The sequence below is a fragment of the Saccostrea cucullata genome, unplaced genomic scaffold (assembly GCF_032062105.1).
Source record: "Saccostrea cucullata isolate Sc308-1 unplaced genomic scaffold, CSIRO_AGI_Scuc_v1 ctg148, whole genome shotgun sequence".
Classification (NCBI taxonomy): Eukaryota; Metazoa; Mollusca; class Bivalvia; order Ostreida; family Ostreidae; genus Saccostrea; species Saccostrea cuccullata.
The window spans coordinates 244,330-261,593 of record NW_026931262.1 but is presented as its reverse complement, the minus strand read 5'-3'; the positions used below and the strand labels follow the sequence as shown (position 1 = coordinate 261,593).

The following is a 17,264-nucleotide window of genomic DNA, read 5'->3' as shown; positions in this document are numbered from 1 at the left end:
AAAGTGTTCAAGAACAGCACTGTTAATTAAATTCACCTTTGATATACATTTTAAATCGTCCATCCTATAAGTATTATTAATCTTACATGTATATATTTTATACTGAATCAATGTTGTTTCATCTATTTTATTGTAAAAACTCATACAGTCACAAATTCAAGCTAAATCAGTAGATTTTGCCACATCGGCATATTGTGAATGATCTTCCATAGGTGAAAAGTTGAAAGTTGTTGTTCTGCAAAACTTAATGTGACAGAAATGGTTCTAAACAGCTAAACATAGTTTGAAAAAGGAAAACAATGGGATCTAATTTAAAATATAATTGTAATAAAATTAATACTTTTACATTCACTAGTTCAAAAATACCCGTATACAATGATAATTACATGCAGGTGCACTTTTATGACTAAATAGATATAGGTACAAATTATTAATATCCAGTAAAAATAATTCACTAATTTAGATTTGAAAGTTTCACCAGAGCATTTGCAAATAACGGAACCCGTAATAGCATGAACACTTGTAACTGGACAGACTACTCAAGCAAGTACTACTCACTGAGTATAGACCTTACTGTTTCAGCACTATTCACCGTGTGGAGCTATCTACGTGAGTACTACTCACTGGAAAGGCCAATCTGAGTGAGCACTACTCACTGGATAGGGCCTTTCTAAGTGAGTACAACTCACTTGTGGAGCTCCCCTGGTGAGTAGTTCTCATTGGTCAGACCTCTCTGGGTGAGCACTTCTCACTGTCTAGAGCTATCTGAGTGAGTACTGCTCACTAGGTAGGTCTATCTTGGTGAGTAATACTCACTGGGAAGGCTTAATCTGAGTGATCACTACTCACTAAGTAGGTTTATCCTGGTGAGTACTACTCACAGAGAAGGCCTATCCTAGTGGAAACTGCTCACTGTATACCTCTGTAGGTGAGTACTATTCACCGGATAGACCTATTTTGTGAGTATTACTCACTGTGTAGAGCTATCTCGTGAGTCCTTTCCAAGCTTATTTAAGACAATTCTTTTCATCTTATAATCACGACTGATTGAGTACTTATCTCTTTATTTATTTACCGGGCATGCCAGGTTTGGATAATGCTTAAGTTGCGGATCAATGAGCTACATATCACAAACTAGTAAAGGTATTGACATAACACATAGACATAACACATCAGAGTATTTTTTTAAAAATCAGATTCACTATTATATCATTTTATTCAAGTCTCACGAGATTGTATGAAATTCTAAGAATAGGTAGAATACAATCACTGGATTTAGGTACGAACCGGGTAGCTGATAATAATATACAAAAAAACTTTATTTTCCTACCAGTAGCTACTTAATCATGCATTTTTCTGGAAATAACAATTTTTTTGAAGATGTGAAGAAAATCGCACTTTTGCAATGATTCAACTTTGAACCGATCATGAAAATATATCTCTTGAAGATTTGTCTCTTTTAGCGCAATTGCAATCAAAGTCTCAATAGTTTTGAAGCTAATGTACAGTTAATATTGTGAGCAAACAATTATAAACAGTTACTTGTTGAATGAAATAACAAAGAAGACTAGTTCTGGTTAACATGATTAAGGATTGGTAACAATTCAGCACAATGTGAAGTAATCATACATATCCATGTCTCAACGGACACAGCTTGTACTGTTTCTCAAACAATGGAAACGCATCTTCTGCACATAAGTGTTCAAAAGGAGCAATGTTTATGCTATCTTTGACTTGAACTCCTTTCCATATATATCATTTCAATTCGTTCATTATTAAAAAAAAGACAATTTGTGAAAAGTTGCATTGAAGTAGGCAAATAAACATACTTCAAGGTCATAAATAAAGCTATGTACTGGACCTGTTAAAACAAACCAACCATTTAATTGTAAACTTTAAATCAGGGATAATCAGTTCAGTCTAGCTTCCAAGCAACATGTAGATAAAGATACTTATCTACATTTTTGGGAGCTATTACATTATCACTCTATGTATCATGCTAAAAGAGGAAGTACTTTTTCTATTACTTACTTTTCATGACCTCTTATAAAAATCAAGTCATTGTAGGTCGAAAAAAAATACAAGTGGCCCGTGGGACAAAACGCTCACGATAATCACCTGGCTCTGCTGTGAAAAAAGTGAATCGTTACCGTACACGAAAGAAACCATGCCGTGAAGGAAGTGAATCGTGCCGTACACGAAACAAACCATACCGTGAAGGAAGTGAATCGTACCGTACACGAAACAAACTATGCCGTGAAGGAAGTGAATCGTATAGTGCACGAAACAAACTATGCCGTGAAGGAAGTGAACCGTACCGTACACGAAACAAACCATGCCGTGAAAGAAGTGAACCGTACCGTACACGAAACAAACCATGCCGTGAAAGAAGTGAACCGTACCGTACACGAGACAAACTATGCCGTGAAGGAAGTGAATCGTATAGTGCACGAAACAAACTATGCCGTGAAAGAAGTGAATCGTACCGTACACGAAACAAACCATGCCGTGAAAGAAGTGAACCGTACCGTACACGAAACAAACTATGCCGTGAAGGAAGTGAATCGTATAGTGCACGAAACAAACTATGCCGTGAAAGAAGTGAACCGTACCGTACACAAAACAATTAAGCATGCCGTGAAAGAAGTGAATCGTACCGTACACAAAACAAACCATGCTGTGAAAAAAGTGAATCGTACCGTTCACGAAACAAACTATGCCGTGAAAGAAGTGAATCGTATACACGAAACAAACTACTAGTATGCCGTAAAAGAAGTGAATCATACCGTACACGAAACAAACTATATATGCCGTACAAGAATTAAGTGAATCGTATCTTGCATTGTGTAGTGCACGCTTTAGCACTTTTTATTGTCTTAAAATGTACGTAATATTGTGTAAAATTAAAATATTCTTCTTCAAAAATTATGTGAAGGGTATATAATTTTGAACAATGTTTAGCAGTTCTCTTTCCATTGTATCGCACTTGCATGCTGCAGTCCAGTTTCTTTATACAGTACGCATATTGAAATGAAGGTAGTATGTTTGTATCAAACGCCTATTTTCGTAATTCTTGGAACATTGTAATCCATCCATAACAGCTCCTCTTTCAGCCTGACGTCTTATTTTTCACTTTCTTCTGCGTCTTCTTAATATGACCCCACTGCTCAATACACTTATAATATGAACATATAATATATATACATGACCTCCAATAGTTCTAAATGTTCATGAGCGCTTGCTCTATTGAACAGGACTCTGTCCTCGGAAGCGGAGTGGAGCGGATCAAAAAACATACGTTAAAGAGAATGTATTTTTAAAGTTTTGCATCCTTGTTTATGAAACCCAAAGAGTCACATTAAACTAACATGACCTGGTCTTAGAAACAGTGAATAGGACGTAAATTGTACATACTAGTGCATGTATATAATTTTTGTTGGCACTCGACAGACTCATATGGAGAGTCCCTAGACACGAACATAAATAATGAACTCGATAACCTATTACAGAAGTCCACGGAGAAATCAGACCATATACAGAGCAAACATGTCTTCCATAATCAGAATCAATTGAAAACATTTTCCCGTCTGATGTGAAAAGCTCTCGCCTTATAGTCTGTAAAAGTATTTATAATATAATATATTCAGGGCCAGGAGGACCATTAAAAACAATTGTAAGGAATGTTTTGTTATGGAAACAGTGAAAGAATATATTAGGAACACACGGTTAGTAATATTTTGATATGGCAGTTTTAAAAACATGGAGAAATAAATCGAGAAACAGCGCAGTGTTTTGTGCGCAAAAAATATACAGTTTTATTTTTTCAATGGGTGGCACTGTAGCTCTCCGGTCTGGCGGTCTAATCAATATATTTTTCGGAGAGCTACAGTTCTGCAGCTATGTTGAACAGGCCTACGGAGTACGTATAGAGCGTGTAGTAAAGATGTCAAAAAGTTACAGGTACTCCTAATAATGACTGGGCAAATGTTGTCTTCATGTTGAAACTGTGTACATGTGCAGCATAGTTATATGGCATGTATCGAAATGTAATTAGAGGGAAAATATACATGTATACACGACAAGTTTTTAGTACACTGTATACCTGTATTGAAATAGTTTTATACTGGAGAAAGATTTGCACGCTTGATCAAACGAAATGACATGCTGTAACGATAGTATTATCTCCCTGGTACATATATATTGTAGATTTTACGGATGATTGGAAATGAATTGTTAAAGATCAGATAAAGCAGCCTAGTTACCCACCGTGACGGGTGTATGATGGTGAATTTCACAGAAAAGGATCAAAGAAATGTAGTCTCTAAATTTCATGGCTATAATTATGTTCCCCAAACGAAGTTTGGGAACATATTGTTTTTACTTTTTCTGAATTTTTTCTTTGTTCTCCGGTACTTTTTTGTCCGCGAGTGTTCTCGTAAACTACTCATCCGATCTAGGTGAAACCTTTTTAGGGTCACTAGGTATGTTATGTAGATGTGCGGAACGAAGGTCATTTTGCGCGCACGTGCGTGCAGGTGCGCGCACGTGTAACACGTGAAATGACCAATATAATAGATTTAGCCGTAACTTTTTAAATATTGGATGAAATGCTTTGAAACTCATTATATAAGGATATAATAGTAGTATAGACATGATGACATGGTCAAAATAGCAAGATCTCACGCGCATGCAGGTGCCCTTCGCTTCGATTGGCTGAAACTTAAAGTCTAAATATCTATTTTGTTTTCTGACAAAATCCTTTGAAATTTTGAACATAGTCTTACATTATGAAGATCTACAGCATGATATATAAGAATAATCATGAACGCACGCACATGCACGTGTGCTGCAATCTGATTGGCTAAAACTTTAAATGCCTACAACTTTCTTGGTTCTCAATAATACAGGGTGAAATTTCAAATATGAATAGATATAATGATTGCCTACATTATACTACTATCAAAAGTAAATACATGGACGTGCATGCACATACGACCGCACACAATGTATTAAAAGACAGTATACTTGAGTGTTTGATGTTCATGCAGAATTAAGAACTTCTAAATGTCAAGACATGTAACATACTGAAGCATGCAGATCTTTTTACCCTTGACCTTGAAACTTAGGTCAAGGTCACTGGTAACCTGAATAAAATGTTGATATTAACTATTTACCAAAATCACCTTGACCTATGAACTTGAAATCGACCTTAACCTTTGTCCTTGACCCAAGGGTAAAAAGAAACATGAAGTATATGTACATGTATCTAGAAACACCTTTCAGAGTTTATTTCGGTTGACAGGTTAGAAGTTAAAGAGGTGGTGGTTTTTAATGACCTTGACCTTTCATCCAAATGTCACAATCAATCGTAAGTTCTTGGAATAAGATACAAGATTCAACTCAAACGTTAAATAGGTTAAGAATAAAAATAACCCCCCCTCCCCACCCCCACCCCCACACACACAAACAAATCAAATTAATGGCAACGTAGAGAATCACTGTTAAACTCAAATAACACCTCGGACCCACATAAAATTTCAGGAAAACTGCAGAAAAGAGCTCGAGGAAAGTGTATTGAAATATTTCATTTGAGTTTCCAAAGTATATAGAAATTATTAATTTATACAGAAAAATTACAAATCCTGTCGTGTTTAAAATTAAAGTGCAGATGACCAAAGTTGGCATATAAGCCTTTTATAGCCTATTTATTCAGATGTCGTTAATAGCATTCGATTCTACTGATTTGAAATAATATTTTAATACCAAGCATCCTTTGTTTAATTTACCTTTGAAATTTATTTGCATTTTTTTTAGAATTACGCAATCCCCAGAAATAGCGATTTTCGGTATATTAAAAATCAATATACATGTACGCTCCTTCGTAAAATAATCAGATAGTTGCATTCATGAAAAAAATATTAATAAGAAGGTGTTAAACAATATAGGTCACATTAGCTGACACGAATGTCTTTTTAAACATCTCTTGTAAAACCCAGAGAGTAGCCCCCTATGCATTGGAAAAAATGAATAGTTCCGGTCAAAAAACCTTTAAATATTTATTTACAAAGTATATAAAATTTACCAGGCACAGGTATCAGAGTTGTCAAAATGGCCTGAGAGGAAATATTAAAAAAATTCTGAACAGAAAGGAAAATCTCTTTTCCATGTATGGAACTACTATTGAATAAGTTCATTTTGATTGGTTAGGTATTGGCGTGATACCCTTAGTTGACTTTAACCCTGCCTTGTCATCGGAATAAAACCAACTTTGAGCCCGAGGTTAAAATAAGTAGAGAAATAAAATGTGAATCGATATATTAAAAATATGACATATGCTTGAAAAATGGTAAATTTATATATGTATTTTTTTCTTTGATTCGTGGGATAGAAAGATATGTTAATCGCTTAATCAACATGCCATAATCATCTTGCATATGCATGTACATGTACGTGTGCGCGCATGCAAAACGTTAAACAATATATCGTTGATAGTTGATATCATTGTAACTTTTATATTCTTAAATGAAATCTTGGGATACTTAGCATATTTATAAAAGGTCTTAGAGGAATAAGGCACGCTAAGGGACATGGGGAGCGTTTGGGGAACATCTGTAACGGTCCCCGTTACAATTAGCACTAGTTATGAATAAAAATACTAAGTACTGGTAGTTTGAGTGTCCTTTAAAGCATGGCTAAATCTTTACAAGCCTTGTAGAAGGAATCGTTAGTGGCTAAATCGAAGTTACACTGTATTATTGTGGAGGTGCTCTGTTTAAATTAATGGACGTCCTACAATTTGACACTGACTTTGCATAATTTTTTACAATCTCTGCAATAACAAAGTCGAATTATTAATTAAACCACTATATGTATTACTCTTGAATAATTGCTCCTAGGCAACTCTCTGATGTGCATATTTCATAGTTTAAGATTTACTCATGAAGGTGTGTATAAACGTAGTAGTAATTTTAAGAAACTCAGAAGAAAGTATTCAGTCCATTAATTTATTGCTTTGTAAGGCGGGACAATCTGTGTCATAAGCACTGATAAACATTTAAACTACGCGCTTCACCTATGTTTCCCCTACTGTGGTTTGGTTGAATGATTACAATACAAATACCTGACAAAAAGTGAATGGGACATCGTACACTCTATTGAATGTATATTTCTGTAACTGACCATAAAACCCTATAGACCTGGTCAAACCAGTTACTCATTCACTGTGGTCCGACCTACAAGGCTAGTCCGACCGACAAGGCTAAGACAGTAAGGGAGTAAGACATTTTCAGAAAGATGGCAGCCGCACAGAGAAAAATGTACGAGGACTTTTTTGATAAGACAGATGCAATGGGACAGAAGGACGGAAAAGTCTCTATCCAGGAACTTAAGAAGATGGTTGTAGATGGTCTGGGACAGAAGAAGACGGACCGAGAAATAGCGGTGAGTGCTAGTGGCGGATTTAGGGGAGCGTGTGTCATTAAAGTCTTAAAACTTCAACTGACTCATTTTATGCACGCTTTTAAATATGTCATACATTTAAAAAAAACATGCTTTTTAATTAAGGTCATACGCAATGTAGTTTGAACTTGATTGGGTTCTTCTGGAGTTGAAGAGTTCCACTAAATGAAGGACCCGTGTGCAATACTTTTAATGTCTATATATGGATTTGTACACCTCTTCTAGAACAATTTTCTATATATGGATTTGTACAACTCTTCTTGAACAATTTTTGATGAAAAAAAATCTGGAATTTATGTTTAGTAATTTTTGTGCATTTTTCTTTGAATACTGCAAAAAAAATTCACAATTTGATATCTTTTCAAAACCCCTGGTAACGCATGCTGATTTTTTGTCCAAGAACATGTAAATGGTATTGTAAGTTTAAATTTAGAATATCTTGAAAAATTATCAGTATAGGTGAGGTACGTTGCGTATGTCCTTAATTTCAAGATTCATAACTTCATTTCAAAATAATATACATACATGCATGAGAGTCATTCAATTCCATTGAGTCTCGGGTTTATAGTTAGGCAATATTTATATAATATACATGTATGTACATATTTTAGTGAAATGCTTCAGTATACAATAATTGTGCAGTTGTCATGCATTGATCCGTGTAGGTCTGAATAAATGTCACTTTTTTAAAATATGGGGAAAAAATTGTATATACCCTGTGTGTGAAAATTTTATATAATTAAAATATAGCGTGACTATAAACCCGAGACTCAATTTTTTTGGAATTACACAAGATCGTTTACATTAATTCGGTAATGGGCGTATACTACAGATGTACTAGTAAATACAGAGATACGATATCTAGTTATCTACCCTGTTAAAAATACACCTGTAAATGTTAAAGTATATCATAATTCAGATGTTATAGCAAAAAGACTCTAAAATTCTAGCTATATGAACAGGTCGCGTCTGTATTATGCATTTAAAGGGCTAATACAGTCTGGACTACAAATTGCAGACAAGTACATAATCTCAGGAACTGGGTTATTTGTTTCCAGATTATTTGTTTACCTGTGTAATAATTCAGCCTTCCACCCACACTGTTTAAATAATCCTGCACAGACAGGGGAAATTCAAATATTTAAGACTTTAACCTTGCCTCAAAAAATGATAAAAAAAAAGTATGCAGCGTCAAAGTGACACCTAGTATCCTGAAAAGCATATTCTTTCTCTCTTAGGAAAAATAATAATACTTCATTCCTAGGGTTAGAACGAATTTAACATGACAATAATCCTTTCTTGAGACCACGTAAAACTGTAAAATTTACGCTGATTACCGTTTTGTGTCCCCCGTGGGTAGGGCGATTATTAACGATTCCGGACACAGTATTACCTTCGCCTTCGTATTCGTCATGTTAACTGATAACCCTGCCAGTTGACTAATGTCAAATTCTTCTACATGAACAAGCCTGTGTTTTCACTTCTTTTTATGATGGATTCGGTCCAATATTTGTATATTTTCTAGGTGTACATGTATATATGCCAACATTGTCTTTAACGAAGATTTGTATCCTTAATTGATTTGTCGACTATGGTACATGTATTTTAAGATATTAACCGTAATTTTCGGTCATTCAGAAGTGAATCCACAGCAAGAAGATGTTCATGGTTGATTGGATTTGGAAGCTCATTGATCCCTCCCAGGGGAGTTTTTAGCTCGCTTGTGTGTGTGTGTGTGAGGGGGGGGGGGTGATTTGTCCTTTGTGCGTGATGTAATTTGCAACAGTATATATCGATGTCTTAAATTAAAAAATATGCTGCATGCGAGTGGATGTTTTGCTTTGTGATGCTCTTGTTTTTTTTCTAAACACAACAACGTTTACAAAAAATTGAGTCCACAGTGCCGCAAGGAAGTTTTGACAACCAAGCATAAAAAGGATTTAATTAAAGTGGATAGTAATATTTCAAAAAATAGTTGCAAATAATTTCAAAACATAATATGTGTACACAAGGAAATTCGCCCGTAGTGTTTTAATGGATTGCTCCATTTCTCAAATTGTTTCCAGTTATTTTCTCAAAACATCTAAAGGCGTTTTACTCCTGTGTTTATTGTTCGTAAACTACGGGAAAAAATAAATACGACGTACATTTTAATTGAACCATGTTAAACAACTCTATACATGTTATAAAACTGTGGACCTTCACTGAACATGAAACCATAGGTGCTTGGTTTCAGGATGGTGTATTTTGTGTATTATGCATTTTTGTAGGTGTGTCCGAATACTCTCATTAAAATAAAAATAAAAATTCGCTGAAATTAGCACGTTTTAAAAATGTCATATTTACTGTATATAAAAAGAGTATATAAAAAGGACACTGATGTCTGTTAACAAGGGCCTTATACCTGACACCCCGTACCTATAAAGGGGAAGGGATGGGGGTACATTTTGTCGATCGCCTTGACGATAATATGCATATAATTCTCTCGGCACGAGCATGTATAGTCCTCCGTGTGTACATTTTATGCCGACTATACATTATTACTCCCTATAGACCATGTTTAGGATTGGGGGGGGGGATGAATAGTATTATTGGTGTGTAAATCACATACTAGTACACTTTCACCTACATGTAGGCATATATCATTGGCTGGAGTTAGCGCAATAGTCTGTTTTTAGTTTCTCTGACATGTTTTAAATACGTGTGAATTTTTCTCAAAAATGGCATTCAAATCAAACTATATCTTCCGTTTTTCACAGTGAATCCCCCGACTCTCCATCGACAAGGAGACTGTCGATTAAATTGTCGAAAACCTGACGGGGAGACGATTTTCTTTCTTTCTCGCTCTTCAATACAACTATACATATAACTGAAGACCTTGATTATCTTGTTGAATAGGATTGTATACATAGTGATTAGTGAATGGTAGAATTGTATCTGATTAAACGATATTTTCGTGAACAGATTTTTCAACCCCTCGATTTTTATCCATGATGTAATACTTTTCCTTAAGAAATTTCGTCATATTACTTAAATAATAGGTTTATCTTTTAGAGCTGTGGGATAATAGATGAGTGCTAGATTAAGCTGAAATTCTTAAGCCTTTACATTTTTCCTTCCACCAAAACCATCTTCAATATCAAGCTTGACGCAAAGCATCATCAGGCATACGATTAGACATAGAAGACAACGTATCTTAATTAGATTGTCGATTGAGACTCAGAAAAGCCTTCGAACATTTTTCCGAAAAAAAAAATCACACTAGAAACCCGTGTTATGGTACATCAGTGGGGGGGGGGGGGGTGAGAACAAACATTTAGATGAGGAGTAGATTTACCCCTTTCTTGGTGTATTTTTTTCTTCAGTACGAAGGATTTTACCCCTCCCTTGGAGTATATTTTCCTTTTATAAAATAGACCGGTGACAGCACGTAAATACAAACATGTTCATGTACAAGCTCCGAACATACAGGCTACATTCCTCCCGGTACAAATGCTCGAGTCGTGACGAAATATGTATACATAAGTGAAGGCCACTCCCTATTGTCAAATTACCATATAATTAAGACTTGATGAGTCTGTGGCCCCTATGAAACAGAAAGTTTTAAAGAAACGTTTAAAGTATTTTTTTTAAATATTTATAAATATGTATCTGTTAAATATGATTCACGACACCGGTTACTGTTCTTGCTCCTTGACCTTACTTTCTGTAATACAAGATATTTTTCTATTCTCATTCAGTAGTTATATTTTTATTCGTGAATGAATTATTCATTGACCATTAATGGTTTTCCATCCTTTTATTTTCCTCTATGGAAAATAATAGACTTTTTACAATATTTTTAGCGGATAAGAGAATGCATTTCTGGCCAAACGACCACTTGCAAAATTTATAAAACTCGTAAGCAGTCATAAAATATATTTAGTACATGTACATGTAATCAAAGTTTTGGGGGAAACAATAAAATGTTTTTTTTATATTATTGCCGTTTATTTATTTTCAATGCATAGTTGAAAATTATATCATTTTTAAATTTAGATTGAAAATTGAAATAACTTCGATGTTCGTTTGCTATAATACACGAATTTACCTGAAGTTAGATATCCTTTCATGTTTATGTAGCAATGAAGTACATGTTAATGTACACATATGCAACCATTTATCGAAATTCATGTGGTAAAATGTCATGATACATCGCTTGTGATGGAAAGCTATGGGAATAAAAACGATCCATCGACAAAGCAACATATATTAATGTATGCCCAGGGAATATTTTTAATCAATACGATATTGTTTAATAAACAGTCATTTTCACGCTAGGCCTGTTGATGAAGAAAAAGGGGAAATCGGTCTTACTATAGAGCATGCAAATATTTTTGGCAATTCAAAACTAAATTAAGTCTCTACTTTGAATTTTAAATGTAATATATTTCGTCTTTTCTGTCTGGCCTGTGATGGGGGATACACGGAGAGGGTACGTTATATGTGTGTGTGTGTGGCCCTTCGTGTTACCTCTATTGATTGCTCCCTAATATTCAGTTATATACGACCCGGAGTGCTCTTTAACTTTACAGAATATAAAATAAACGGGGAAAGCTATATCGATATTGTATCATTTAAAGTAAAACAAAGGAGAAAAACGAAAAAATAATTTTCTGCAGGATTTTTTATAAGTTGGAAAAAACATTTTTGTGTCATAGATAAAAATATGGCCAATAAACTGCAAGAAGTTGAAGCTGCGTGGCTGAAATTTTTTGAGAAAGCGGATGTGAATGGTGATGGTGCGGTCAGTATAGAGGAACTAAAAGACATTCTGACCGTGGAATATAATCAAACCCTCTCAGACCGGGAAGTAGCCGTAAGTCTCCGTTCTCTGTAGCTAGAATGACCATTCTATCTTTAATATTCAACAGTTTTACTATCAGATAGTGTCTATTACTATAAGTGTATATTCAACCATAATATTGAAAAGTTTTTTTAAAGTAAGTTTTCTGAATTTTGGGAAGTAAAACTGCAAGCAAATAAACTATCTAAAATATTTATTTTATTTTTAAAATTAAACCTCAATTTTATCAAACCATTAAATAATAATCGGATATTGACGCCGACTCCTTTAACCACCCCACCACCCCCCTCCCCCCCCAAAAAAAATTACTGTGCTTTTTGAACAATAGAATGATGGAACATTAAGCTCTACTGGGTAAAAAAGAAAGAAACAGTTCTGGGTCATTCCACCTATTTGTTTGTGCACATTTTTTTCAAAAATGTTTCAAAGTAGTATTCCCTTTTGACCTGATTCCTGTTAATTTTGATTCACATAAAACTTATCAAGATAAATATCTAATTAATTTTTGTTGAAATGGGCGTTGTTAGCATTGTCATAAAAAAGGAATTTTCATAGACTAGGACAACTTTGATTGAATGATACACGTGCCGCATACTAGTATGCACACTGTTTTCAACCGACATCAAATCACGTCACTTCCGTTACGTAAACAAGGGCAAACTAACCCACCCACACACATACATGCGCATTACTATCTCCCCTTTAACACAGTTGCGAGGGGATGATAAAAAACCAAGAAGATACTGTAGTACACATGTAGGTTTCAAAAAGTCACTTTATGCTACTCAGTCGCCATTAAGTCATGCGTATCTTCTCGCTAGAGTAACTTTTTGTTGCTAGAGCTCACTGCAGACAGTAACAATATTATCAGCAATTTGATAATTAAAAAAAAAAACCTCGGTAGCCCTTTCTCCAATCATTATATAATTTATCGGGTGACAGATGTTTGATCCAATGTAAAGAAATCGATATACATGTACATGTAGTTGCAAAGTAAATATTGACTGCATAAAGTTGTTGTTGGACATTTAATAATCAAACATCGACTGCAGGTTTTAGAAGTTCTTTTTAATTTTTTTTTTTTTGATAAAAAGAACGGACCTAACATAAAGTGACAAAGGAATTTAAAAGGAAGCGTTTATTGTTTCTCGGAAAATACCCCTTCTTTCTATCAATGTTACGTGATATATTGAATAAAATTTACCAGTTGAAATACATACTTGGAATGTGAAATAGTTCCGAGAAAATCTATACATTTGAAATACAACATGGAGGAGAGAAATAAAATGGAGAGTTTATGGCTGGAATTCTTTGACAGAACAGATAGGGATAAAAATGGCGTTCTCTCAATAAGCGAGCTAAAGAAAGCACTGGTAGAGGATTATAATCGTAAAGACTTAACCGACTCCGAGATAGCTGTAAGCCTCTCTCTCTCTCTTTCTCTCTCTCTCTCTCAAAATGGAAAGATTTTATAATTTATCAAGCAACGCTATGTGTTGATCTTAAATTGTTTACAACTGTACTGTGTTTCGATTTTCTGAAAAAAGTGGTAAAAAGGACGAGATAGGCTAGGACCCACTTTTGGCCCCCGATTTGGGGTGTCTTTTAGAATGATATACATGTAACAGTTTATAAATAAAACCTGTTGTCAGCTCTGCCATAAAATATGTATTGGTTCTAAGTTGAGGGGTATGCAGAGGACAAAGAGAAGTAATAATATATGTCAATTTTCGAAATTTCTTATCTTTATGCAATTTTTCTTCGACTTATGTATACAGATCTCAGAATGGCAAGCTTGTGCTCTGTGTTTGCGAAGAAAGTATCTTAAATTTGTTAGAATTACAGCAGAATTGCGGAAACTCGGGGAATTGTCCCATCCCTGCCCCCCCCCCCCCCCCTCCTTGGGACCTCCTTGTAAGCTTTGAATCAATATAATTGCTTTTTTTTTCTACAAGCTTTCACAATTTTAACAAAGTTCTGGTTTTTACATAAAAGGAGAGACCAGATTCGACCGTTACCTTACCTTGTCCTTTAATAAAATCAAAGTGCATATTATATACATGTATCTTCCTTTTCTCTGTTTAAGTTTCTTTTTTACTTTCATTTAAATCTTTCGATACCCCAGTGCAAACGACTGAAAAAAGTAACTGTTATTGAATTGATACATGCATATTGTTTGGAAAGTTTGTCGTGAAGTTTCACTTTTAACTGTATTTTTTGCCCGTATTTTTTACAGGAAATGTTCTCTGACATTGACAAGAATGGGGATGGACAGATAACAAAGGAGGAATTCCTGTCCGAAATGATGAAGAAAGAGAGGAGGTCAGTATTAATATGGGTAGAGGGGGGAAGATGACCGGAAGTTATTTAAACGAAAAAAGATCGAAAGAATGGAATATAAAACAGTTTTCTTTTAACAAATAAATGATGCAGTTGTAATATATAATTACAGAACAGCCGTGGAGGAAGCCTTTCAGAAAATTGATAAAAATGGCGACGGGAAACTGGCCAAGGACGAAGTGGCGGCCGCTATGAGAGAGATTGGTCATTTTACGGACGAAGAGATCGATAAATTGATCAAAAAAGCGGACAAAAACAATGACGGTGTCATTGATCGGGCAGAATTCGAAAAAGAAGTGTTCTAATAGAAGCTCACTGCAATCTATGCATCCATTGCTGTTTTTGCTTTAAATGTTTTTGTATGTTTTTAATGAAATGCAATTATTTCCCATATGAAATCCTAAGAACTTCTTAGATTACCACTTTTCCTTTATACTGACTGGCATCTCAGAATAAATTTAGTTTAACAACAGCAAAATACCATCCTTTTCCACATTATTAATGCCGTATTGTTTTGTTTCTAAGAAAAAAATAAGTACATTTTCTGAAGATAAAATAATAAATTCTAAGCTTTATGCAATTCACACACATGTAAATATACATATGTATATGAACAATTTTAAAAAATGTAAAAAGAAATGACTGCCATTGTAATGTCACCAGTCCGCATCAGTACTTACTTGAGCGTACATTCAAACTGTATCAGTTTTTCACGATCACTGTACTTTATGTACAAGCTAGATATCAAAGATGCTTTGTTATTGTTGTAGACACATTTTGGAAATCCATAAAAATAAGACTTTAGCACGTATCCTAAAAGGTAAACATTTTACATGTAGCACATGTCTTCTAAATTCTGTATAGGAAAAGGCTATTTCTGATGGAGTTTATTTTATTTGCAAACAAATCAATCCAAGAATTCCCGAAAAAATGTTTTAATCGCTTGTTGCCTTATGAAGCTTTATCTTGAGGTACATACTCTCTCTGTACTGTACGAAAAATTGCTGTTTCTTGGTACATGTTTTTCCTGTAAATATCACTTGTATAGAAAAACACATTTGTATATTTTTTTTTTAGATCAAGTTGAATATAATTTTTTACTGATTTGTAGAATTCTTAAATTTAGCTCTTGCCTATTATACATTACATATAGATTTAAATCAAATCTATTTGGAACCACGAAGATTCATTTAAAATAAAGCGAAACTATTTCACTGATGTATTCTTTTTTATGTTTTAAAAAAAAAGCAAAGGTAAACTCGGACTATTGCTTCAGTGATGCATGCAAAGGTTTCCGTTGGCTACCTGTATCACCGAGTCATGAAGAAAGGCAAATGCGCAGATGTTCAAAAGGAAATCGATTAGCTAGAAAACTTTGTACAGTTGTTTGTTTTAAAACAATATGAATATAATATTTTCATCATAGGTTATTAGTCATTTACCTTCAGGGAAAAAAAATGTTCAGACAGCTATTTATAAACAGAAATTATTACTTTCAGTTAAATCATTTTGGTCTATATAGCAAAATGTAAAGAATGCTTGAATTGAATACAGATTGAGACACGCAATGCAGAATTCAATCTATTTTATAGGTATGGACAGATCACACTAACAGGACAAAATAAAGAATAAAAAATCTTTTACTTGCAGTGTATACATGTAGATGTTGCTTACATATCCCTAGTGTCCCCCGCTTTCGCGAAAGCGAGGGAACATTAAGGAGGCTAGAGATCAACAAATTATTTTTTTATTAACCACCAGATATAACTTAAATTTTGGAATATAGTATCTTAAGCTGTCAACTATCATTTGGCAAAGAAAAATTTCATAAATTTTAGTTTTAAAATTTGATCATTGTATTATGTCTTTATATGGAGCTCTTCTTTTAAAGGAGATCAAAATATTCTAAAAATGGCCACAACCACCCAGCCCCTTTAAATCTCATTCGTCTGTCACAAAAACTTTCAACCTTGGACATGTCTTTTGAATGAGAATAGATAGAGTTTTCATATTACACATGTGTATTGCCTGTGACAAGATCTTTCTAAATTATACAAAGATTTTTTATCCCGTGACCTTGAAGTTTGACCTACCTTTAACTTTAAAAAAAAATTAAACATTACTTCAGTTGGCCATAACTTTTAAATCAGAAGAGACAGGGCTTTCGTTTAAAATACCCAGGTATATCTATTACCTGTGACAAGAAATTACTAAATACACCATGATTTTTGACCTCATGACCTCGAAGTTTTGACTTCTAGACCTTGAAGTTAAATCTTCTTTTAAAAACTTCAACCTTGGTCATGATCATGACTTTTCAAGAATAGATAGGGCTTTCATTTTAAACCTATATAGTGTCTGTGACAAAAACTTTCTACATACACTATGATCTTTGATCCCATGAACTTGATCTTGAAGTTTGACCTACTTTTCAAAAAATCTTAATTTTTTCCTTACAACTTCTGACTTAGAAGAGATAGAGCTTTCATATTTAATGTGCATTAAATGTGATAAGATATTTCAAAGCATGCTATGATATCTGACCCATGACCTTCATGTTTGACCTAATTAAAAAAAATTCAACTTTGGTGATAACTGCTAAATGACAAAATATAAATGA

At 34.2% G+C, this 17,264-nt stretch overlaps 2 protein-coding genes across 4 annotated transcripts; both read left to right on the top strand.

The window, feature by feature from the left end:
* The first annotated feature begins 512 nt into the window (after window positions 1-512).
* Window positions 513-2,760, top strand: LOC134232020 (suprabasin-like). Its single transcript, XM_062713996.1, has 3 exons — window positions 513-609; window positions 884-959; window positions 2,163-2,760. Exons 1-3 carry the CDS (start codon window positions 513-515, stop codon window positions 2,758-2,760), a joined length of 771 nt encoding a protein of 256 aa, XP_062569980.1.
* Window positions 2,761-7,016: 4,256 nt separating this feature from the next.
* LOC134232008 (calmodulin-like) lies at window positions 7,017-15,698 on the top strand. 3 transcript variants are annotated; one of them, XM_062713954.1, is made up of 3 exons: window positions 7,017-7,440; window positions 14,541-14,626; window positions 14,757-15,698. In XM_062713954.1, exons 1-3 carry the CDS (start codon window positions 7,294-7,296, stop codon window positions 14,947-14,949), a joined length of 426 nt encoding a protein of 141 aa, XP_062569938.1. In that variant the 5' UTR covers window positions 7,017-7,293; the 3' UTR covers window positions 14,950-15,698. The 3 variants fall into 3 exon arrangements, with proteins under 3 accessions (XP_062569938.1, XP_062569936.1, XP_062569937.1); XM_062713952.1 differs by lacking the exon at window positions 7,017-7,440 and adding an exon at window positions 11,999-12,316; XM_062713953.1 differs by lacking the exon at window positions 7,017-7,440 and adding an exon at window positions 13,337-13,722.
* Window positions 15,699-17,264: the final 1,566 nt, after the last annotated feature.